Source organism: Bubalus bubalis, chromosome 4 (genome assembly GCF_019923935.1).
Source record: "Bubalus bubalis isolate 160015118507 breed Murrah chromosome 4, NDDB_SH_1, whole genome shotgun sequence".
Lineage (NCBI taxonomy): Eukaryota > Metazoa > Chordata > Mammalia > Artiodactyla > Bovidae > Bubalus > Bubalus bubalis.
The window spans coordinates 7,239,424-7,263,447 of NC_059160.1; the positions used below are offsets into that span (position 1 = coordinate 7,239,424).

Below are 24,024 nucleotides of genomic sequence, written 5' to 3' on the forward strand. Positions count from 1 at the left end.
GGAGCTCAACAGCAGAGAAGGCAAGCATCATTAATCTACAGGGAAACAGAGATCACACAATTGCTCTTTATCACAGACCTCAGTGGTTATTTTTCTAACATCATTCACATTACCCCTGTTTTGTTTGACCCTTGAACTCTTCTCTCCATTTCGTAAACCAAACAGAGGAGAAGGACCCTGCAGCCTGCAGGCGTGCACAGAAAAGCCTGGGACTAAGTTTCCTTCTCACCAGCTTGAAAGCAAAGGCCCAGCAAGCAGTGGCACACATTCTTACCCTCCTACTCGAGATGACCAGCCTGATTTTGATCTACCTCTGTGGTATTAGTAACCCTCTCTAGAACCCAGAGTTTTCCAAGAATGTGTCATTTAACAGGGGTGGTCTTATTTCCCAGCAACACGAATGAACACTTCCTATATTAAATGATTTCACATTATCTTGCTGTATCCTCAAAGGAATCTAATTGGATAATTATTTTCCCTCTCCCCGAGATAAGGAAAGAAATCCAAACAAGAATATAACATCTCCTTTCCAAACAAACATAAGCAAAAAGAAGTTGAGAAAATCCATAAAACTCAGAGCAAAGAATCCAAAACTGAAAACCTCTTCCAAGAGTAACCTGATCCTTCCTACACTCACCTCATGAGATGCTCATTCTAGTCTCAAAGACACAGGACCTACAAGCCATCCTCAGAGGATAAAAACCCTTCCAGGTGCTTTCCTTCCTTCTCTCAGGCTAATTGTTCAAAAGCAATAACTGCACAAAGAACAAGGAAAGGGACAGGGAGGATAAAGGTGGGAAGGTATGGGGGGACACGGAGCAATCCCTCCCCTCCTTTTCCTGATCCAAGGATACCTCCTTTTTCCATTCTTCCATCAAACCTCTCCTTATCTTCTTGAACTTCCTACAGCTCCCCTGAAAAATTACAGGAATAACTCATTTCACTTACACTGCAACCCAAATTCTCAGGGCAACAGAAAATGTGTATCTCTTCTTCACATACTTGAATGTCATCTTAAGAAAATACAACATGAGTAGGGGAGTTGGTATGTACTCATGAAGCAAGTGGTACAAGAATTAGACAAGTTACCTTGTTATTACTTCTGAAATCTGATCTTTAGATCTTAATATGACACATGTAAAGGAAAACAGGTGGGAAAACAGAGGATCAAAATATAATCAACGATGACTAGGATCATCATTGGAGAAGGCAATGGCACCCCACTCCAGTACTCTTGCCTGGAAAATCCCATGGGCGGAGGAGCCTGGAAGGCTGCAGTCCATGGGGTCGCTAAGAGTCGGACATGACTGAGCGACGTCACTTTCACTTTCATGCACTGGAGAAGGAAATGGCAACCCACCCCAGTGTTCTTGCGTGGAGAATCCCAGGGACGGGGGAGCCTGGTGGGCTGCCATCTATGGGGTTGCACAGAGTCGGACATGACTGAAGCGACGCAGCAGCAGCAGGATCATCATCCCTAAAGCATGTTCATGTGTCCATAACTGTCACACTCTTCCCTACCCTCACTGATATTTCTTGTTTCCGTTGTGAGGAAACGCATTCCCAGTGGGAGAGAAAGTAAAGCTCACAGCCAATGGCATCTTTGGATGCAAAGGAGACATCTTTTTTCTTTTATTCTATAGAACAATATATAGTACAAAGATAGGCTCTTTATTCAGACAGTAGAGTAAGACATAGCAAAGTGAGAGGGCGGGCTGTCTCCATGGCAACAGAAAGTCTCATAAACAAAGTCCTTGACTTCTGTCATGCAGACTCATCCTGGATCAGGAGACAAAAGGTTTTGACATGACAAAAACAAAACCGGGCAGCCTGGCTGCACTGTGGAAGGGTGGCTGGCTGTGTGCTCTCTGGTCAGGCCTTCTGGAAGTGCTCAGTGAGGACATCGAGCAGCTCCTGCTTCTTCAGCCCGCCCTTCAGCCCGTACATCCTGCAGGCTTCCTTCAGGGCAGGCACAGTGAGTTTGCCCAGCGTGCCCTTGCTGACGTGGGCCTTCAGCTCCTCTTCGGACAACTCCACCTTGGGCCTTTTGCTTCCAGAACTTTCATCATCTGAGAACAGAGGTCAGGTGGGAGTGACTGGAAAGGCTACCAGTGGGATCCCAGCGATACGGCACAGGGGCCCTCACGTGATCAGGGCAGCAGTTAACCATCTTCCATAAAGCTGTGATGCCCGCCTAGTACACCTTGGGGAAGATGGGTGTCTTGATAAGGCAGCTTCAGTTATACACAAAATTTAGAAAGTATCACATCTAGGAGGGAGTTAAAGGTCATGAGTCTTACCAGTTTACCCCAAACTCCTGATCATTCTGGGTGAGCAAGTCATTCCTTCCTTCCTTCCTTTATTCAAAAAGCAATTATACTTTCAAACTATACTACAAAGCTACAGTAATCAAATATAGTACTGGCCCTGAAACAGACACATAAATCAGTGAAGCAGATAGAGTCCAGAAATGAACCTGCATTACACGGGCAATAAATATGACAAAGGAAGCAAGAATAGGGGGAAAGGACAGCCTCTTCAATACGTGGTGCTGGGGAAACTGGTCAACTATGCGCAAAAGAATCAATTATTTTCTCACACCATACTTTAAAAAAACCTCAAAATGGATTAAAGGCTTAAATGTAAGACCTGAAACCATAAAACTTCTAGGTGAAAACGCAGGCAGTCTGCTCTGTAAGCTGTGCGGTGTGGCCAAAAAAAAAAGAAACCCACTGAACATCCATGCCCAGCTCCTTACCTTTTTTTCGCTTGGTTACTTTTCCCTCAGGATTATAATCTGGTGGGTAAACAAGTTCCTTAAACTCATCCACAAGGGAGCCCAGTCTTTTATCCATTACTTCAGTCTTGGGCACTAGAAAATAAAAACACAAGAAGGGTGGCCTGGTGAGTCACAAGCCCAGCCTCTGCCCAGTCCAAATCTACAGGGACCAGAGAAGAAAATACGGAATTGCTGAGACGGGGAGGTGTATGAAGGCTCCAGGAGGCAGCTCACCTGGCCACGAAAATGTTCACTAAAAATCTAACATTTACCAAGTAGCTTCTAACAATTGCAGTTAATGAGCACAACAGCCAGGCACTCTCTTAAATGCTTTAAACTTACTATTATTTTTATTTACTCCTCCTAACAATCTCTGGGGTAGGGAAACCTCTCTCCTCATTTTACAGAGGTGGAAATTCAAGAAGTTAAATTACTTTGCTGAGGTCAAACAGCAGAGAAGGGGCAGAGTTGAGAACAGGGCTAGAGCCAGGGGATTCAACAAGAGTCCCTGTCTTCGGGGCTTACAGGCCATGCGGGAGGAGGAGGAGGTGAAGACACAAATGCAGCAGAGTCCGGCAGTGCCGTGAAGGAAGAGGCCATACAGGCATGCGGGAACATGGGGGGGCAGTGGTCAGAAGGACTCTGTGCGGACAGTCTGGCAAGCTGAGTCCAATCTCAGCAGAAGGCACGGGAATGAGAGACAGCAGGTGACACAGCTTGCAGGTGGAGTATGAGGAGGGCAGGACCAGCAAGGAGGCTAGAAAGGCAGCATGGTGAGGTCACGGAAGCCTCAGATGCCTGCCCAGGAACTAGGCCTCAGGCTAAGAGTGTTGGGGAGACTTTAAAGGGCTATGAACGGGGGAGCGACATGTTCAGACTGACATTTTGGATTTCCCTGCAGGCCAGTTGTGCAGAGTATGAACTGAAAGAGGGTGAGAAAGAAGACTGAAGCAGTGGGGGTTCAGGGGCATGCCAGGCCCAGCTGATAGTCACCACCATGACCCAGGTCCAATAACGCTTATGCTTGTAAGGCTGGCTCCTTTTGTCTAATATGAAAGAGAACATTAATAACTGGGAAGCCAAGAAGGCCAAACTAATGGTTCTGATCTTTTTAACCTCTGTCTAGAGTCTTTATTAAATCCAACCTGTTTTCTACTGGGGATTTACTGACATCACTAAATGTCATGCATCCTCTTACGAAATACATCAGAGAGTCACAATCCAGACAGGGGCCAGCAGGGAGCTCAGAGGCCAGGCAGATCTCCATGCCGGGTAACGAGGTACATTTTCTGAAGACAGAGCATGCCATCTGATGCAGCAGCAGTGGGCGCAGTGGTTCAGAGTGAGGGCTCTGGGCCAGCTCACAGGATTCTGAACCTAGATCCATCCACCACTACTACTTGGTGCCTGGGGCAAGTCACTCCCTTCTCTGCAAACCAAGGATAGTAACAGCACCCACCTCATGGTCATCAGGAATAAATGAGTCAACACATCGGACAACAGTGCCTGGCACACGGCAAGCACTCAATAAAAGGTACAGATTGTTGTTTTTAACTTTTACCAACATGGAGTCATTGGTGGCCTACTTCAGAGATGGGTCTCAGAAACCTGGCACTTTCTCCTCCTTTTACTGCGGAACTGGCCAGATCTGTTCCCAGGCAATCTAAGCTGGTCTAGAAAATCTCTCAAGCAGAGATGACCTGGACAACAAGGTCAAGTACTTACAGGCTGCCAGGAAATGCATGCATCGCACTGGAGCAGGAAAAATTAACATGAAAGCCTCCCATGAAAAGAACTTGTCAGCTCGGTTATGGCCTCCTTACATGTCAGGTCCACTGCTTGCTCAGGCTCCATCAAATCCAGCGCCAAGGCTTCCATGTTCCTGAAGTGCTGCTGCAAGACTGGGTTCTCAAAGCTGTCACTTCTGTTAACACAGTAACATGAATAAATTTTAAAAGTTAAGATGTAAATATTTAAAAAACAAAAATAAAAACTCAGCTGAGACAGTGCAGGCCCAAGGTCAGCTGAGAAATACACCCAGGGTAAAACAGCTGGGAGTTTTCTCTCTTGAATCAACCTCTTTCTTCCCAATTTTCAATTTATTGTCTGATGCTAAAGATCCAAAAGTGAACTTAAAAACAAAACAATACCCACCTATCTGTCTGACAATGGCAGCTGTGGGCAGAGACAGAAATAGAGAAGGCAGGGCCAGGGGAGGCAGGTACAGAGAAAAGATGAAGGACGGGTGATAGACGGTGAGGAGATAATGAACTTGATAGTCTCTTTTACCACATTCAAAAGCAACATGAGAGTAAAAAGAGAAAGAACCTAGAGGCATACAGTCCTAGACTTGAACCCTGGCTCCCGTTCCTTTTAGCTGGGTGAATCTGGACAAGTTGCCTCACTCCTCTAAGCCTCAGTTTCATCTGTAAAATGGGCAGGTTCTTATGAAAATGCCATTGAATTATATAAATGAGACACTGTAGGAGCTGTATCTAGAACAGTGCCTGGCACGTGGTAGAATCTTAACACTGCTTCCGTTTGCCCAATAAAGGACTATACCAGGAGGTTTCCTTTGAAGGAGGAAGGTCAGTTTGCCCAGAAGTAGCCCAGAGACAAAAGATGGAATGGAAGGTTCTGCGAGATGGTCTACGTGCATGTGACGGGGAGTAACCTGAATTATATAATCATCCTTTTAACCTTGCAACAGCTGACAATGGGTTTACTTACTTTTACTCTTTGTGTGACAACAATCAAGAAGAAGGCCATCCAAGAACCTTCTCCTTACTGCTGCTTTGTTGAGCAAACTCAACTAACTACCCTGGCTTTCTCAGCACAACAGGTCATAAACACTTACAAGGTCACAACAGCTATAAACACTTCGCACAATTCCGGAGTTTCAATATAAGACCTTTCACTCTCTGCATAGCTTCTAAAGAGTTGTAAACCATCAGTTAATGGAAAATTAGAAAATCATATTCTCTTGGTCTGTGTTTAAGTTGAAACTCCAGTTAGACCTTCAACTCAAGAGGCAGTTCCAGAAGAAGCCTGTGAGTAACGCATCACTCGCCTGTACTTGAAGCGGAGCTTCTGAACAATAGCCTTCATCCTGTCCACCTGCTCTGGGTTGGCCGTGACTTTTTCAGTGAAGGGCACCTTCCGTTTGTCATCAGCATAGGGCAAGAAGACGAGCTGGAAGCCTGAGGAAGAAAGATACATCTTCGGAGACTTGACCTAATAAAAGGCTTCAGTCACCGAGCTGTCGTTTTTCTCTCAGCCCTGATTCACCCTTTTGTGTCCTGTGCTGCTGGGGCTGACCTCCCTGGTGGCTCAGACGGTAAAGCGTCTGCCTACAATGCGGGAGACCCGGGGTTCAATCCCTGGGTCGGGAAGATCTCCTGGAGAAGGAAATGGCAACCCACTCAGTCCTCTTGCCTGGAAAATCCCATGGACGGAGGAGCCTGGTGGGCTACAGCCTACGGGGACGCGGAGTCGGACATGACTGAGCGACTTCACTTTCTTTTTTTCCTGCTGGGTCTGGCACCCTGCAAACCCCATTTCTTCTTTATCAGCTGATTCCTGTGAGCAACTGCCTAGCAGACTCCCTTTGGCGTCTTCAAAAGGGAGGCCTGAAAGCAGGAGAGTTCCTTCTCAGGTACTTCCTGTTCTGGCCAGTGTCACCTGAGCCACCATCCTTCTCAGGTACTTCCTGTTCCGGTCCATGTCCCCTCTGAGCCAGCTTCCAGCCTCCAGCTTTTTCCCTACACCCAGAGCCAGGTGGACAGTGCCTCTCCCTGGAGGGCTACATCCCACCATCAGCCTCTCCTCTGAGCTTCAACCTCTCCCCTTTGTTCCCCCACCTTCAACACATACTAAATGGGAAGAGGTAAGGGTTATCAGGCTGATCCCTCTCCTATTACTGATGGGTTTCAGAAAGACTGAAAAATCCAGAGACTGAAACCCAGGTGAAGAGCCCTTGCTGGCAATGCCAAGAGGTCCAAGCAAAAGGAAGGAGCAAGCCTCTTAGCTCTCCCCAGCACTAATGTCTCCCTCTAGCGCCCACTATTGACAGTCTCCCTGAGAGCCTGCTGGCAATGGAGAAATGGGGCTTGAAGAGCCTCACCCCCTCAGGAGCACAGAGCTGAGAATACAGCTTAACAACTGACATAAAAGCTGTTCCTGAGCATTCTGATGACTAGGGTTAGAAATATTAACACGTTCAAAGACTTCCTTTATCATTTTTATTAGCATAGCTAATGAAGAACAATGACTACCATCGACAGTAGTAGGCTGCCTTGGGCTAGGCACTTATATGTTTATTAACTTATTTCAAATGTGAAGCAACCTTGAGAGAAAAGTATTCCAGAATTCTCATCTTTGCAGAGAAGGAACATAAACAGGAAGGTTCAATTATTTGCCCAAGTTGGCCAGCTAACAGGTGGCAGAGAAGGACCTCAAACAAAAGACACTTATGTGTCTTACTTCAGACACTTAAGTATAAGATAAAATCTGACTTCAAAACCCAGTCTTTCCACTATACCTCACTGCCTTGTTCGCAGGAGATAAACTGACTATTAAACATTACCAGGGTATCAAACAATGGTTTTTAGTAAAGAATGTGATATCTGTGAGACCCCATGAACTTATGACAATAACCCATGAATAGTCCCTATGTAGTTAATTCTCAACCCTGGCTGCAGAGCTGCCTTGTACAGTTGTACATGCTGTGTACTGCACAACCACATATGATAGCCTTCTCCAGCTGCTCTTCAAATTCACCTATGCAACCTTATAAAAAGGCTTCCCAGGTGGCTCACTGGGTAAAGAACCCACCTGAAATGCAGGAGATATGGGTTAGATCCCCGGGGTCAGAAGATCCCCTGGAGGAGGGCATGGCAACCCACTCCAGTGTTCTTGCCTGGAGAGTCCCATGGACAGGGGACCCTGTCGGGCTACGGTCCATAGGGTTGAAAAAGAATCAGACATGACTTTGTGACTAACAACAACAGCAACCTTATAAATACACAATTCCCAGGCTCCATTCCTAGAGACTCTGCTTTGGCCAGTCTGAGTTGGTATCCCATGAGTGATTCCAAAGCCTAAGCCAGGTTCAAAAGCCCTGAAATCACCTCTTCCACCTACCTGGGGGAGCCACCTGAATTTTCTGGTCATCCAGCTCCTCTTCCTGTGGCACCAAGGCCACAAAACAAGGCGGGGTGTTCCGGTGCGGTGTGTATCTGCACACTGCCATAACCTCCTTCTCCAGGCACTTGGTGAGCAGAACACTGAACAGGGTTGAGCTCCCTGGAAAACAAACGTCCCAGGGTTCTACATCCTAAAGGTGTCTCCTCATTTCTTCCCTCTTAGCCCAAGTTAGAAGCCTACAGTTTCTCTTCCATTTTCTTAAAAGGACTTTTGACACTTAAATAGGTCAGGGGTGATGGGCCCAGAGCAGAGAGAAAAGTTGGGGGAGCAGAGGCACAAAAAGGAAAGGAGTAAGAGATTGGGAGCATCAAATCTTCCATTTAGGAATGTGAATTACTGATGTCAGTTCACTTTCACTATCATTAGGCTAATGATCGGAGAAGGCAATGGCACCCCACTCCAGGACTCTTGCCTGGAAAATTCCATGGACGGAGGAGCCTGGAAGGCTGCAGTCCATGGCGTAGCTGAGGGTCAGACACAACTGAGCAACTTCACTTTCATTTTCACTTTCATGCACTGGAGAAGGAAATGGCAACCCACTCCAGTGTTCTTGCCTGGAGAATCCCAGGGATGGGGGAGCCTGGTGGGCTGCTGTCTATGGGATCACACAGAGTTGGACATGACTGAAGTGACTTAGCAGCAGCAGTAGGCTAATGATATAAGCCTGAGTTGCTAATGAAAAGCAGTCAGGTCCAGATCCAGGGGGTTCATTAGTTATAGCACAGAGGAATATAGGTCTGGACAGATAAACCCAGTGGCCAAGTTCAGTTCAGTTCAATTCAGTTGCTCAGTCATGTCCGACTCTGCAACCCTATGGACTGCAGCATGCCAGGCCTCCCTGTCCATCACCAACTCCCGGAGCCTACTCAAACTCATCCATTGCGTCGGTGATGCCATCCAACCATCTCATCCTCTGTCGTCCCCTTCTCCTCCCACCTTCAATCTTTCCCAGCATCAGGGTCTTTTCCAATGAGTCCATTCTTCGCGTCACGTAGTCAAAGTATTGGAGTTTCAGCTTCAGCATCAGTCCAGTGGCCAAGTTCATGCATTTCTAATTGCAACACTAAGGAAGATGCCAGGTTTGTGTTTTGTTTTTCCCAAACTCCCTATCTGATGCCTCCAAGAAAGAATTTCAAAGCAAGTAGGTTTTAAATATGCTAATTTCATATCCCCGCCTGGATATTCACAATATGTGTCAGCGTACTGTAGGTCCCAAAGAAATCTTTCTTTAGTCCCATGTTTCTAAAATTTATTTGAGCATGAAACACTTTCAAAACACCCAGTAACGCCTCCTATAGTTTCCAGCGGCAGCCATTTGGGAAATGCTGCTCGGTAAACTGCCTTCTACGTCACTTCTTCGTTTACCCGTGGCCCGTGCCCCTTACCATTTATCAGGGACTCCTCGGGGTACACGAACAGGGAGTGCCTCAGGTAATGGTGCTTCTTCAGCATCATCAAGGGCTTGAAACCGATGAGAATCAAACCTGGTTCATCAAAACGCTTAAGCTCTTCCGTTTCCTCTTTCTCTAATACAATCTGGCGATGACTATAGGTCTATAGAAAGGGAATGACGAGAGCCATGTAAAGAGGCTACGCAGAGACGCAAATGGTTGCCACGTGACACTAGCAAGTTAAAACCAGCGTTCTTCTAAGGGGCAGGAAGCACCTTCCTCCTGCCAGTAGGAACGGACACTTATTGAGGGCTGACCAGGCTGCACTTTTGCCACCCAGTTTATCATCTGTAACAACTTCCTCGGCGGTAAATGTTAAAAACTCTGCTTTACAGATGAGTGTACTGACGCTCAATAGTTACTAACTTGCTCCAGGTTATACAAGTGAACTGGGCCTCAAACCAAACCACATCTGGCACTAAAGGCCTGGCTCTTTAAGCATTTATGCTTTCCCTCATGTAACAACGTGTACTAAACTCTCAGTCCACGGGGTCGCAAAGAGTTGGACACGACTTAGTGAACAACAACAAACTCTCAGCACCACCCCCTGATGCAAAAAGGATGCTCAAACCTTACCTATTCATTGAGAGGATCTATGTCAGGTACTGTGAGAGGTCTCAGTTAGTATGCGAGGCAGACACACACACATAGACAGACACACACACATCTCTTTCAAACATCTGTTACTACCTATTACACTTTCAAATGTCAGCATTTGCATTTGGATCCTAAATATGTGATTTGTAACAGAAATTAGTAACAATCAAATTTGAGTTTTATTTAAAAAAAAAAAAAGAAAAACAAAACAGAGCTCTTAAAAGATTTTTCTTGTAGGCACAATGAATCAAGAAAGAAACTCAGAAACCAGAAGAGGTACTGCCTATCAATAAACCAATATGGAAAGCTAAGCTACCTGCAAAATGGAAGGGGAAATTTCTTGTCATTTTCTCCTTCTGGAAAGTAGGGCAAGACACTTTGACCTGAAATTTGTGCTCCAAAAAACATCTCAAGGGTTGCATCAAAATAATATCTAATTTTAGTCACTTGGTTGATCCTCCTATGTTTTGAACTTATGCAAAAGTGCTCTCCCACATTGTGCATAATTAAAAAGAAAGGATGACTCATTCAACTTTAATTTTAGATATTAAACCTTTCTACAGGGAAGTATTATATTCAACATGCTGAGATAAACCATAATGGAAAATAATATATATATTAAAAAATATATATATATATACATATATATATGAAAGTGAGAGTTGCTCAGTTGTGTCTGACTCTTTGGAACCCCATGGACTGTAGCCTGCCAGGCTCCTCTGTCCATGAAATTCTCCAGGCCAGAATACTGACGTGGGTAGCCTTTCCCTTCTCCAGGGGATCTTCCCAAGCCAGGGACTGAACCCAGGTCTCCCACATTGCAGGCGAATTCTCTACCGACTAAGCCACCAGGGAATCTCAAGAATACTGGAATGGGAATTTCCTGACCCAGGAATCAAACCTGGGTCTCCTGCATTACAAGTGGATTCTTTACCACCTGAGCTACCAGGGAAGCCCTTTATATAACTCAATCACTTTGCCATACAGCAGAAATTAACAGAATATTGGGACTTTCCTGGTGGTCCAGTGGCTAGGACTCCATGGTCCCAATGCAGGGCGCCTGGGTTCCATTCCTGGTCAGCAAACTAGATCCCACGTGCCACAACCAGAAGATCCTTCATGCCACAAGGAAGATAAAAGATCCTGCGACTAAGACCCAGCACAGCCGAATAAATTAAGATCCTTCTACAGATTAAACAAAGGTGAGAGGATGAGACATAATGTTCTACATTCTTAGTCTGTCTTTCAGATTAAGAAAGGCATGCATGTATCATTTCAAAGCACAGGAAAAACTGTGGTTAGTTTGGCAAAAAAACAACAACAACCCTCTCCCTAAAAAAATGAGTACACTTCACATCTAACACACTTCACACTTTCCCTAACTCATCTCCCTTGTTGCTGCTTAGTCACTAAGTTGTGTTCAACTCTTGTGACCCCATGGACTACAGCCACCTGGCTCCTCTATTCATGGGATTTCCCAGGCAAGGATACTGGAATGGGTTGCCATTTCCTTCTCCAGGGGATCTTCCTGACCCAGGAATCAAACCTGGTCTTCTGCATTGGTGGGCGGGTTCTTTACCACTTGAGGCACTAGGGAAGCCCTATAGCACAGTGGTAAAGAATCTGCCTGCCAACGCAAGAGATGCAAGAGACTTGGGTTTGATCCCTGGGTCGGGACGATTCCCTGGAGTAGGAAATGGCAACCCACTCCAGTAATCCTGCCTGGGAAATCCCATAGGCAGAGGAGCCATGGTGGGCTACAGTTTATGGGTTGCAAAGAGTTGGACATGACTGAGTACACACAACTCGCCTACCTAGTCAACTATAAAACCCTTTCTGCAATGGTACTGAGCAAGGAATTAGACTGTTAAGACTCAGAGTAGCACGTGCTGAGTGATAGAGGGCTGAAGTTTTCACTGACCTCTCTTTCAAATAACTGGTTCTAACTTTCTAGCCCCTAAGGTATTACTGATCCAGATGCCATATTCCAAAGGGTAATGACAACAACTTGGCTGGAAAGATGCACATGTGAAAATTATTTAACTGGTGAGACTGATCCTGTCTCCCTCCTCAACAGTTCAACAGGACAAAATTCAGTTAAGAAGGAAGACCTACCTGGGACCTCTTGGTGTCACTAGGCAAAAGCAAACTGCCTGTATTTACATTAAATGTCCGGGTCTTGGTTTTCACTGGTTCATTGGTTTCACGATAAAGCCTCACTGGAGCAGGTCTGTAAGCCTTCTGGACCATATTATAAATGCCAACAGAGAGCGCCACATCTTTGTTGAGTTTAAGCTTCAACCTGAAGGAGAGAAAAATTTTTAAATTTGGACTGAAAGATTATACTTTCCTATCTAAAATACCTTCATGGCTCCCAAGCCCTGATTTGTTTCATCCCATCCAACAATTCAAGCTCTTTGAATACAAACATAAAGCATTTTAATAATACAATGGAGTTTGCTATAATACATCTCAGGGTCTGTACCACAAAAAATTAGTTTCAGAACATATTGTTAACTCCTTAAAATAATGATAAAGAATGTATTGTAATGATTTTTAAATTGAGTCTAGCCATTTACTAAATCAATTTACAGCTATTCTCTCATTTAATCATCATCATAACCCTATAAGTACTATGTTATCTGTGCTTTCTGCTTGTCTGGTATACCTTCCCTCTTCTTTTAACCATGAAACCCCAATTTTTCTTTGAGAATCTCCCTTTCCCTATTGCTCTGGGAAGATGTCCAGCAAAGTACCGTGCCCTACCCTAACGAAAGGATGGGCATATCTGGTCCAGGCTCAAGCCATCAGACTTGTTCCTGAGAGTGTGGACACAAAGAGCTTAGGATGGTGCCTGGCACATAATAATCGTGCAATAAAATAATTACGTTATTTTATTATAGCAAGGGTAAGTGTAATAATTTTCTAAGCCTTAGGCAATTAGTTCTCAAATAGCTCCAATTTATTATTATTCATATCCAGTATCCTATAATGACTTTCACAAAATAGTAAGACTAGCTATCGTTTATAATTATGTTATTCCTTTTAATCACCACAGCAGTCCTTTAGGGAGGAACCATTTTTGCTCCCATTTTACTGAGGCTCAGAGAAGCTACATGATTTACCCCAGGCCACACAGCAAAGGGGCCAGGACTAGAATTCAAGTCAATCTGACTCCATAACCTACCTTCAACCACTGTTTCATCCTCCCTGCCACTTCCACCAATATGTTAGATTTCCAAACTGTAGTAGTAACAATATTTCACTGTTTCAGGAAGAGGGGGAGGTGATAGGGTGCTTATTTGAGGAAAAAGAGAAACTTCCCCCCTCTTTTCTTGGAGGAAAGAGAGACCAACGACAAAACTGTAACTATAGCAAAGAGCTGGATCTTGATTTCCTTAAAAAACTTCATGGGTTTTCTAGTAGAATTGTAATTTTTTGAAAACAGCTCAAAATCTACCAATGGTCTCATTCTTCTCTACTGAGGAAAGCGTGTGAAAAAGTCTGATGCTCTTCAGTAAGAAACACTGAAGAGGCTTTAGGATTCTAATCCTAACTTCTCTAAAAGAAGATAATCCAACCCTCTGGTTCCCATGGCTCAGATGGTAAAGAATACGCCTGCAGTGCAGGAGACCCAGGTTCAATCCCTGGGTCTGGAAGATCCCCTGAAGAAAGGAATGGCAACCCACTCCAGTATTCTTGCCTGGAGAGTTCCATGGACAGAGGAACCTGGTGGGCTCCAGTCCTCGGGATCCCAGAGAGTCAGACATGAGGGAGCAAATAACACTTTCCCTTTTTAATAAGAAACTAGAATAACACAACAACGATAATAATTAACATGCATTGGGTTTTTGTTCTATACGAGGTACGATTGTTATCCCCAATCTACAGAGGAGAAAAAACTGACAACGTCCTAGACAGTGCACCCAGGGACACCGTTAGGCCACAGTTATTTACCCCAAAGGAGTGGAGAGGTGTGTTACTTCGGACAAACAGCATACTTGCTCTGTCTAGAGAAAGAAAAGCAAATAGCTTGTGTCATCCTGAAATAAAGCACATTTCTCTAAGAGGAACACAGTGAGGCAGTGGTATAACCCAGAGCTGGTACAACCCAAAGCTAAGTTGCCAAGAAGGTCAAAGCCATGCATGGGCTTATGATTAGTTAGGGGGCCTTGAAGGCGCTGACCCGGGCTTAATACCCACCTGGAGAGCACACGCTTCCTGGTCTCCTTGGCGCGAACCTTCCTCAACAGGTCTTCGAGCTTGCTAGACTCCTCAAAGTGAATCCCTATGTCCTCATCCTCTGCTATGATAACATCTCTGTAGAATAAGGATATGTCGAAACCTCCACGTTTCCTTAGGTGCATCAAGTCAAGGAAGATACCTGGGGCGAGGACAGACAAAAATGAGGGGAAACAATTTCCAGCAAGGGAGAATTTTTTTCAGTTAAGTTCAAATATGCTAAACAAATGCTTCCAAAGACTAGATTGAGAATAAACACTTTCAGGACTCAGAGAAAGTGGTTAAGGGGATCAGCTGCTCTAATGACTTCAGAAAAGTTATTCAAAGAACCAGCATTTGTGGCGGCACTGCAGTCGAGGAAAGCTCGCCCTGGTAGCGTCCTCCAGACAGCTGATGGCCTGGCCATTTTTACTGGGAATGTTACTTAAGGGTCTCCCCTAGCTTCACTTTATTTTTTCATTTTCCTCTGAAGGGTGAAAAGCAAATATTCGACATCAGCCATAAAGAAGCAATAAAACACGACTTGGCAACTAAACAATGACCCAAAAAAAAAAAAAAACACAACAGAAGGGACTTCCCCGTGTGGTCCAATGGTTAAGACTTCATGCTTCCATCGCAGGGGGCATGAGTTCAATCTCTGGTTGGGAAACTAAGATTCCCACAAGCCACACGGTGTGATCAAATAAATTAATTAAAGACTGGGGGCCTCTCCTTTGGGGAGAGGGTGTACTATCCTTTGTTTGCTGAATAAAACTGAGCTGTAATAGAGCTGTTAAAAAAAAAACAAAAACAGAATGAGAATACCGACCTGTGTCCCGGAGGTCCCCAGCTTTGGTCCTGGCCCGGCTGGCTTGGGCGCTGTCATTGCCGTGGGGGTCATCTTCATTGGTGAAAAGCATGATCCTCTTATGGCTCATCTTGAACTGGACGTCGCTGAAGAGGTTGGCACAGACCCACAGCACTTCACTTAGGGAGTAATCAGATCCATGGCCAATTTGGTCTTGGAAATATTTCTTCCCCTCCTGCCCCTTAAACTTGTCAAGCTCCTGCACTCGTTTAACACCTGATCAGAGACAGGGAGTTAAATGGGCAGAAAAGTCAGAACGGTGTCAGTGGCCATACTTACAAAACTAACAGAAGGGCCTAGGGTCTCTTTCTCACCCAGAGCTGATTAACCCATGCAACAGAGGTCCACATCCCAGGAAGAACCCCCTTGTGCAGGAAAGCGTACTCCCAGTCAAGATGTCATTGCTTCCTCCTCCACAGCCCTCCTTGTGCATGGCAGTGGCCTTCTCATGTAAAAGGGAAAAGTTGATCACAGAATACTATTGACCTGGATTATCCAATTCCTGTAAGACGTAAATATTTTTGAAATTCACTGAATTTTTGTCCTTCTTGGTACCATAGAACACCACTGCCAAGAGATCTCGATTACTGCTTATGATCTTATTGGTGTACACACTCCGGATACACTGAAAAAAAAAAAAAAAATTTCAATTAATATTATTTACCACTAAACTTAAGCTCCACAAGCGCCTGACACATAGTAGAGCACTCAATATGTGTTTGCTGAGTTTGTACATGGCCTTAGAGTAAGGCGTGACTCCTATCTTCAGGCAACTCACAAACCAGTGAGAATGCTGGCCATTGACATTATGATAACAAAAAGCAGATTGTGATAAACACAGAAGTATAAGCAGTTCCTACTATAATCAATCAGAGAATTGAAACCAGGTATATACCCAGGAAGGAAACTCTAGGGAAATAGAAATAAATAAATAAAAGCCCAGCACTAGAATTAGAAACGGAGAAGGCGATGGCACACCACTCCAGGACTCTTGCCTGGAAAATCCCATGGATGGAGGAGCCTGGTGGGCTGCGAAGAGTCGGGCACGACTGAGTGACTTCACTTTCACTTTTCACTTTCATGCATTGGAGAAGGAAATGGCAACCCACTCCAGTGTTCTTGCCTGGAGAATCCCAGGGATAGGGGAGCCTGGTGGGCTGCCGTCTATGGGGTCGCACAGAGTCGGACATGACTGAAGCAACTTAGCAGCAGCAGCAGCAGAATCAGAAAACCAGAATTTGAGTCCCAATGATGTCATTTACTTAATTGGCTGAGTCTAGACAGGCCATTTTATAATTTCTCTAGTAGCTTGATACCAAGAAACAAAATATACATGTATAAAATTTAAGCAAATGTTAAGTATATGTGACCTGGGGGCTTCCCTGGTGATCCAGCGGTTAATGACTTAGCGATTAAACCACCACCACCATCAGTGGTTAAGAATCCACCTACCAATGCACAGGACCCAGGTACTACCCCTGGTCCAAGAAAATCCCACATGCTATGGGGCAAGTAGGACTGTGCCCCACAACTACTGAAGCCCACGCACCTAGACCCCACGCTCTGTAACAGAAGAACGAGAAGCCCAAGAACCCCAACTAGAGAGTAGCCCCCAGTCTCTGCAACTAGAGAAAAGCCTGCAGGCAATGAAGACACAGAGAGCCAAAAATAAATAAATTTTTAAAATGTTAAAAAAAAAAAAGTATATGTGACCTAAAATAAATCTGTAACTACCAACAGCATTTTTTGAAATAAAATTAGCTTAATTATACATTTAAAGACGTCAGTATTCCAGGAAAGTTCTAGCCATCCATTTAAACCAAAGCCAGCATCTGATAAATCAGTGTCTTATAAGTGCGTTAGTCCTTGTGGCCTATAATTCTAGGGACGCTGACAAAATTAAGTTTCTGATTCTGCAAAGGTGAGGAATAAACCAACCCTGGGAACCCCCCTCCATATCCTGCTTGAGACTCTACCTGGTCTCCCTCCTTAGCAACTCTCTCCTGGAATGCAGAACTTATATATGGCATGTCTAGTCATTGACAGTAATCTTCACGGCAAGTAGTCATTTTTTAAATTTAAATTTTTTATTTATTAAGTCTAAAGACAATTAAAATCTTTAAGGTAATCATTTCTATAAATATTTTAATCTATTCTTTGAGCACTCTATAAATGTCTACAAAAATCTGGTGAGGGTTTCTTCATGTTCTAAAATAAACCACATACGCAGCACATACAAACTAAAACAGAATATAAATAAATGTTTTTTCATTGCTCTTTATCAAATACATTATGTTTATCTGTGAATGTTTCACTTATTCACTGCATAATACGGCAGTTCTTTCTGGGTTCTCTAGGTATTCCCATTTCACTGAGCCCTGTGAAATTACACATAGCAATCTTTTTACATACACTATAAGTGTATCAATTTGGGGTAGAGGGTATATAGCCTTCATCACATCTCCAAAGAGGCCCGTGATCCAAAAAATGTTAAAGCAGTGTTCCTCAAGGAGTGATCTCCAAACATTGGCATCACCTTGGAACTTCGCTGGACAAGCATTTTCTTTTCTTTTTGGTCTCTGTATGTGGGATCTAGTTCCCCAACCAGGGATCAAACATGAGCCCCCCGCAGTGGAACCATGACCACTGCACCACCAGGGAAGTCCCTGGAAATGCAAATTCTTGGGCTCTGCTCTAGACCTATAGAATCAGAAATTCTGACTGCAGGGTGAGGTCCTATAATGTGTCAACAAGCCCTGCATGATGTAGGCTAAAACTCAAAACCACTGCTTTAAAGTTCAAAATTGTTTTTATTCTTTTTTTTTTAGTTGCAAGATATTCTGACTTGTCAACTGAAAGAACTATTTGTATAGAAATTAGAACATGAGAAACCTCTCTTTGATTCCCAACTGCAAAAATATGAGAAACAAGATATATAATAAATCCTTAGAAATTCTTCTCTGTGAAGAGATAGTAACATGTTTAATTGAGGTGAAATTCATATAACAAAACTAACTATTTTAAAGTGAACAATTCAGTGTTCAATTAATACTCACAATGTTGTACAGCCACCACCTCTATCTGTAACAGTTACCAAACATTTTCATTATCCCAAAAGCAAACCCCATACCCATTAAGAAGTTGCTCCCCATTCTTCCCTCCCCCTCCAGCCTGGGGTAACTAGCCACCTGCATTCTCTGTGGATTATCTATTCTGTATTTCATATAAATGCAAACATACAGTATGTGACCTTTTGCCTGGCTTCTTTCACTTAATGTTTTCAAGGCTCAATCACCTTGTAGCTTGTATCAGTACGTCATTCTTTTTTATGGCTTCAGTCCATTTGGCTTCCCCAGTGGCTCAGTGGTAAAGAATTCGATTGCCAATGAAAGAGACTCAGATTTTATCCTTGGGTCAGGAAGATTCCCCGGAGAAGGAAATGGCAACCCACTCCAGTATTCTTGCCTACAAAATTCCATGGACAGAGGAGCTTGATGGGCTGCAATCCATGGGGTCACAAAAGAGCCAGAACAACTTAGTGACTAAATAACAACAATAATATTCCACCTATATATAAACTCCAATACTTTAGCCATCTGATGCGAAGAACTGACTCACTGGAAAAGACCCTGATGCTGGGAAAGATTGAAGGTGGGAGGAGAAGGGGATGACAGAGGATGAGATGGCTGGATGGCATCACTGACTCGATGGACATGAGTTTGAGTAAGCTCTGGGAGTTGGTGATAGACAGGGAAGCCTGGTGTGCTGCAGTCCATGGGGTTGCAAAGAGTACAACACAATTGAGCAACTGAACTGCCTATATATAAACATTTTGTTTATCCATTCAGAAAGTTTTAGAATGAGATAGGGAGTGGTGACATGAATGACTAAATACCTTAAAATTGTATACTTCAAAATGGTTATGAAATTACTTCCTAATTTTGTTATGTGAATTACATCTCAATCTAAAAAATGAAAATATTTAATTCTGATAATCTGACACAGCAGTACTATTATTATTTCCATTTTACAGATGAGAAAACATATAAGAGCTTTAGCAACTCTCTTAATATCATACAGTTGGTAAGTGGCAGAATCAGGATTTGAGAAGCTGTTTTTTATTTAATTGGGTAAATACCCAGGAGGGGAACTCCTGGGTCAAATAATAAGTCTATGTTTAAGCTTCTGAGGAGCTGCCAAACTGTTTTCCACAGCAGCTGATCCATTTCATATTCCCACCTGCAACGTATGAGGGTTCCAATTTCTCCACATCCTCGCCAACACTTCCTATTGCTCTTTTTTTTTTTCAATTATACCAGTTCTAGTGGGTATGATACCTCATTTTGGTTTTGGTTTGCACTTCTCTAATGCCTAAAGATGTCGAGCATCTTTTCATGTGCTTTTGGACATTTGAACATCTTTAAAGAAATGTATATTCAAGTCTTGTGCTCATTTCTAAATTAGGTTGTCCAGGGCTTCCCTGGTGGTACAGTGGATAAGAATCCTCCTGCCAGGGACTTCCCTGGTGGTCCAGTAGTTAAGAATTTGCCTTGCAATACAAAGGACATGGGTTCCATCCCTGGTAAGGGAACTAAGACCCCACATGCCAGGGAGCAACTAAGTTCATGTGCACAACTAGAGAGCTCGAGTGCTGCAACTAAGACCAACGCAGCCTAGTGAATAAATAAATATTAAGCAAACAAAGAGAAGACTCCTCCTACCAATGCAGGTAACACGAGTCCAGTTCCTGGTGGAGGAAGATCCCACATCCCGAGGATCGCCTAAGCCAGCGTACCCTAACTACTGAGCCTGCATGACCTAGAGCCCATGTGCGGCAACGAGAAGCCCCCGCAGTGAGAAGCCCTCGCAAGGTAAATAGAGAGGAGCCCCGCCTCGCTGCAACTACAGAAAGCCTGCGTGCAGCAATGAAGATCCAGCACGACCAAAATAAAATGAATAAATAAAAATTAGGTTGTTTGTCCTCTTGTTGTAATAATCTTCCGCAATCACAAGTAAATCTCAGATTTCACATAATTACTTACAAAAGGACTTATCTCACAGCATAACTGTTGGAAGTTGTTTCCTTCCTTTACACAAAGATCTCTAGAGAAAAAGGAGCCCACTTCTACTACCAGAGCTAACACAGAAGGTGGGAACAATGTATTCCCAGGGTCAGAAGTTCAAACCCAAAATAAAATGGGCCTGCTCTCCAACTCTTGGTACTCTTTTCCAGCTGCAAGTATAGGTAGCCATCCTAGGAGACTAACCACCATTTATCAATCCAAACAAACTTTTCTAAGAGTGCACATTTTTTAAAGGGGTGTTAATACTTTTTTGTTTGTTTAATTTAATGAAAAGGTAGTCTCACCTGGATGCTCATGTCAAAAGGAGTCAACTCATCTTCATCCTGAGATTCAAACATGGCCCTGGAAGCATCAACCAAGAAAATCAAACTATCTCTTCCTGAATATGAATAATCTCCTATGGGGGGAAAAAAATTTGAAGGAAATATTTGAGGTTGTTTCACATTTATCATGTTTATTATTCATATAAAAAAATAGAAAAAAAGCCCATTAAGCAAAACTATAACCTGATGAATTATTATAAGATGAACATCCCTAGGGAATTCCTTTGTGGTCCAGTGCTTAGGACTCCATGCTTTCACTGCTGAAGACACGGGTTCAATCCCTGGCCAGAGAACTAAGATTTGGCAAGCCATGCTCACGCAATGCAACCAAAAAAAAAAAGGCAAACATTCTTAAAATCAACACCACATCAGGAAATTGAATCTTGCCAGTCACCCCTGAAGCCCTCTCCAGGTCCCCTTCCAATTTTAACACCCATCTTCCTCCCAAGAGTAATCACCATCCTGACTTTGGTAATCATTTTTCATTATTTTTCTTTATAGTTTAATCATCCAAGCCAACATTCCTACACACTGGTTTTGACTTAAAAAAAAAAAAAACACCAGTTTTTAAAGCCTCTTAATCCATGGACAGCCCCTCTGTCTTTTGTCTCTTATAATTTATTTGCCAAAGAACCTAGATATTATGTCATATAGTTTTCCACCTTCTGGATTTTGCTTGACTACATTCTTTTGATATAGATTAACATAGTTCTGTCTTTTCCACAAAGGACCTATAGAGACTTCATCGGATTTGGGTTTCTTTCTTTCTTTTTTTCTGGCATAATTACATTATAGGTGATGTTGAGTTTTTCATAAAAAGACATATAATATCTGGTTGTCTCCCTTTTGACTATGCTGTTTCCTAATGCAATAAATTTATTTTCCCATTTTTGCTAAAGCAATATAGTAATACGTGTCAAGAACCTTAAAGAAAAATTCTACCTTGAGCCAATGAATTCTACTTCTTAGGAATCTATATTAAGAAAATACGATATGGAAAAACCCTATGCAAAAATTTCCACAATGCAATGTTTCCACAATGTTTATTAAAGTAAGAAACTGAAAACTAAAATGTCCAAAGGAAGGTAAACTGAAAAAAATCACAACACATTTAAAATGAGTCATAGAGGGTATATTTGCAGTTACATGGAAAGATATATCTATAGTACAGTAAAGAAAAAAGGCACACAAAGTTATGTTTAAAATTCTTTTTGAAAAACATAAATTTTGAAAGTATAAATTAAAAAGGAAAAAATATAAGCACTATAATTACAATTATATAAAAATCAGATACAAACAAAAACAGACTATATATACTTAGGAAATACATAGTCTGAAAGATACAGGAAGTAAATATGCTAACTGCCAAAATGCTAGTAACGGCTGTGTAAGGGTGACAGATTATGTAGATTACAGATCTTTCATTTTTATATTTCTTTTATTTCTCACTTTTAATAAAAATACTTTACAATTTTCTACCCAGGACTTAAATTAACCAGGATGTAGAGTACATGATTTCCTAAAAGAAATCAACCCTGAATATTCATTGGAAGGACTGATGCTGAAGCTCCAATACTTTGACCACCTGATGCAAAAAGCCAACTCACTGGAAAAGATCCTGACACTGGGAAAGACTGAAGGCAAAAGGAGAAGGGGGCAGCAGAGGATGAGATGGTTAGATAGCATACTGCCCCAGTGGACATGAATCTGAGCAAACTCTGAGAGGCAATGAAGATCAGGGGAGCCTGGCATACTGTAGTCCACGGGGTCGCAAAGAGTTGGATGCAACTTATTAACTGAACAACAGACCTGCAACCCTTGTTTCTTTTCCTTTGGCCTATGTGTTACTGTGTTGCCTGAACACATATTCCCAAAACACTAGGCTAAAGTGTTCTTGCCTGGAGAATCCCAGGAACGGGGGAGCCTGGCGAGCTGGCATCTACGGGGTCGCACAGAGTCGGACACGACTGAAGTGACTTAGCAGCAGCAGCAGCAAGGTGAGGGAATGCTCTTGTATCTGTGTTGCTAACATTTACTCTTTGGTTGCTGCAGTTATTGTAGGGTGAAAGCATTTTTGCACTGAGGCCCAAGAATGAGAAAAATTACTTTCCTGGGTGAGGAAAGGTCTTACCTGAGCCACCTAAGGTGACCCTTAATACCAATGTTTCGATGTAATTTATTGGAGCTCAATCTATCAGTGCTCGGCAAAAGTTTAAGACAAGGAATGTACCATAGACTAGAGTAGGACCCGAATAAAAGTGCCTAGGGCTTCCCTGGTGGCTCAGCTGGTAAAGAATCGGCCTGCAATCTGAGAGACCTGGGTTCGATCCCTGGGTTGGGAAGACCCCCTGAAGAAGGGAACGGCTACTTGCTCCGGTATTCTGGCCTGGAGAATTCCATGGACTGTATAGTCCATGGGGGTCGCAAAGAGTCAGACATGACTGAGCAACTTTCATTTTCACTTTCAGAGCAGCTCTGCAAAGTTCAAAGGGAGGAAAGTACTGGAGATTCTCTGGGGAAAGAAGGGTGGGCCAGGAGGCAACAAGGGTCATCCAGCAGAGATAGGCAGGGAAAGTCTTTCACACACACAGAATGGTACGTGTTAATGAAAGTCACTTACCACCTGCTTCAAGGCCCTCTTCTTGTTCTTCTTCCTCATCACCCTCATTTTTGTAGTAAGACTCCCACCCTGACATGTTGTTACTGCTCACTAGGTGAAAGAAAGCGAAGATCAGTAACAAAGTAAATTTAAACCTAAAAGTTATCCACTCCTAGGCTCCTTTGAGATCTGTCCTAAAGGCTACAGGTTACTTGTGAGAAATGGGGATGCTGGATCCTGCTGCCTGGAGTGCTTGGTAATTGAGATGCAAAGGTAAACGGGCATGGGGACCATTCCTGAAGCAGCCTCTCCTGAGCTATATCCCTTAAGGACGATTCAGGGGGGGTGGCCCGGGATAACGCCTCTAATGGGTGTGCTTGGGTAGCCTGACGTAGTGGTCCAGTCCCGCCTCCGGCATCATCTGGACTGGAGATTCCCAGTCCAGGGTACTCCATCTTTTAGCAGACCCACTTATCCTCATCCCGCCCCCAACTCCTCAGCCAGCTATGCCCACTGAGGTCTCAAACGAAGCTGCCCTCCAAGGCCAGGTGCCGCCTTCTCCCCGGAGGAAGAAACGAAGATCAGAGGCTGTCTCCTCCACTCCCTCGGGTCTGCACACTTCTGGCTGACACCGCCCCACGGCGAGGCTACGGGGGACTCGCAAGACTGAACAGGCAAAGCAGAATGAAATCAGCCCTGACTAGAAAGCAACAAACAAAAGAGAACAGCCCCTTCCCGCCTACCTTGACCTCAAGGAAAATACTATTTTGGGCGGAAGGCGGGGCGCCGAGCACGCGCAAGCTCCTGTTCTTGCACCCAATCAACGCCGCTTACGTCATCGCGCACAGCGCGCCCCGTTCCTGTCCAGCAAACACGCGCACTCCCATAAGGCGCTTT

The 24,024-nt window shown here is 43.7% G+C and overlaps 1 protein-coding gene across 2 annotated transcripts; it reads right to left on the minus strand.

The window, feature by feature from the left end:
- Window positions 1–1,602: 1,602 nt before the first annotated feature.
- On the minus strand, window positions 1,603–24,010 carry XRCC6 (X-ray repair cross complementing 6). 2 transcript variants are annotated; one of them, XM_006068907.3, is made up of 13 exons: window positions 23,871–24,010; window positions 23,149–23,238; window positions 20,490–20,602; window positions 15,608–15,746; window positions 15,083–15,337; window positions 14,236–14,416; window positions 12,148–12,334; window positions 9,370–9,538; window positions 7,922–8,083; window positions 5,850–5,979; window positions 4,603–4,703; window positions 2,759–2,872; window positions 1,603–2,069 (listed from the first exon to the last, which is right to left on the minus strand). In XM_006068907.3, exons 2-13 carry the CDS (start codon window positions 23,222–23,224, stop codon window positions 1,873–1,875), a joined length of 1,824 nt encoding a protein of 607 aa, XP_006068969.1. In that variant the 5' UTR covers window positions 23,225–23,238; window positions 23,871–24,010; the 3' UTR covers window positions 1,603–1,872. The 2 variants fall into 2 exon arrangements, with proteins under 2 accessions (XP_006068969.1, XP_006068968.1); XM_006068906.3 differs by lacking the exon at window positions 23,871–24,010 and adding an exon at window positions 23,642–23,844.
- Between the last annotated feature and the right edge of the window lie 14 nt (window positions 24,011–24,024).

Coding starts and splice junctions, on each gene's coding strand:
- XRCC6 (XM_006068906.3), bottom strand. Junction 15,747..20,489: donor CTTTTGACATGAGCATCCAG/GTGAGACTACCT, acceptor TTTTTTTTTCAG/TGTATCCGGAGTGTGTACAC. Junction 8,084..9,369: donor CGAGGAGTCCCTGATAAATG/GTAAGGGGCACG, acceptor TTTGTTTTCCAG/GGAGCTCAACCCTGTTCAGT.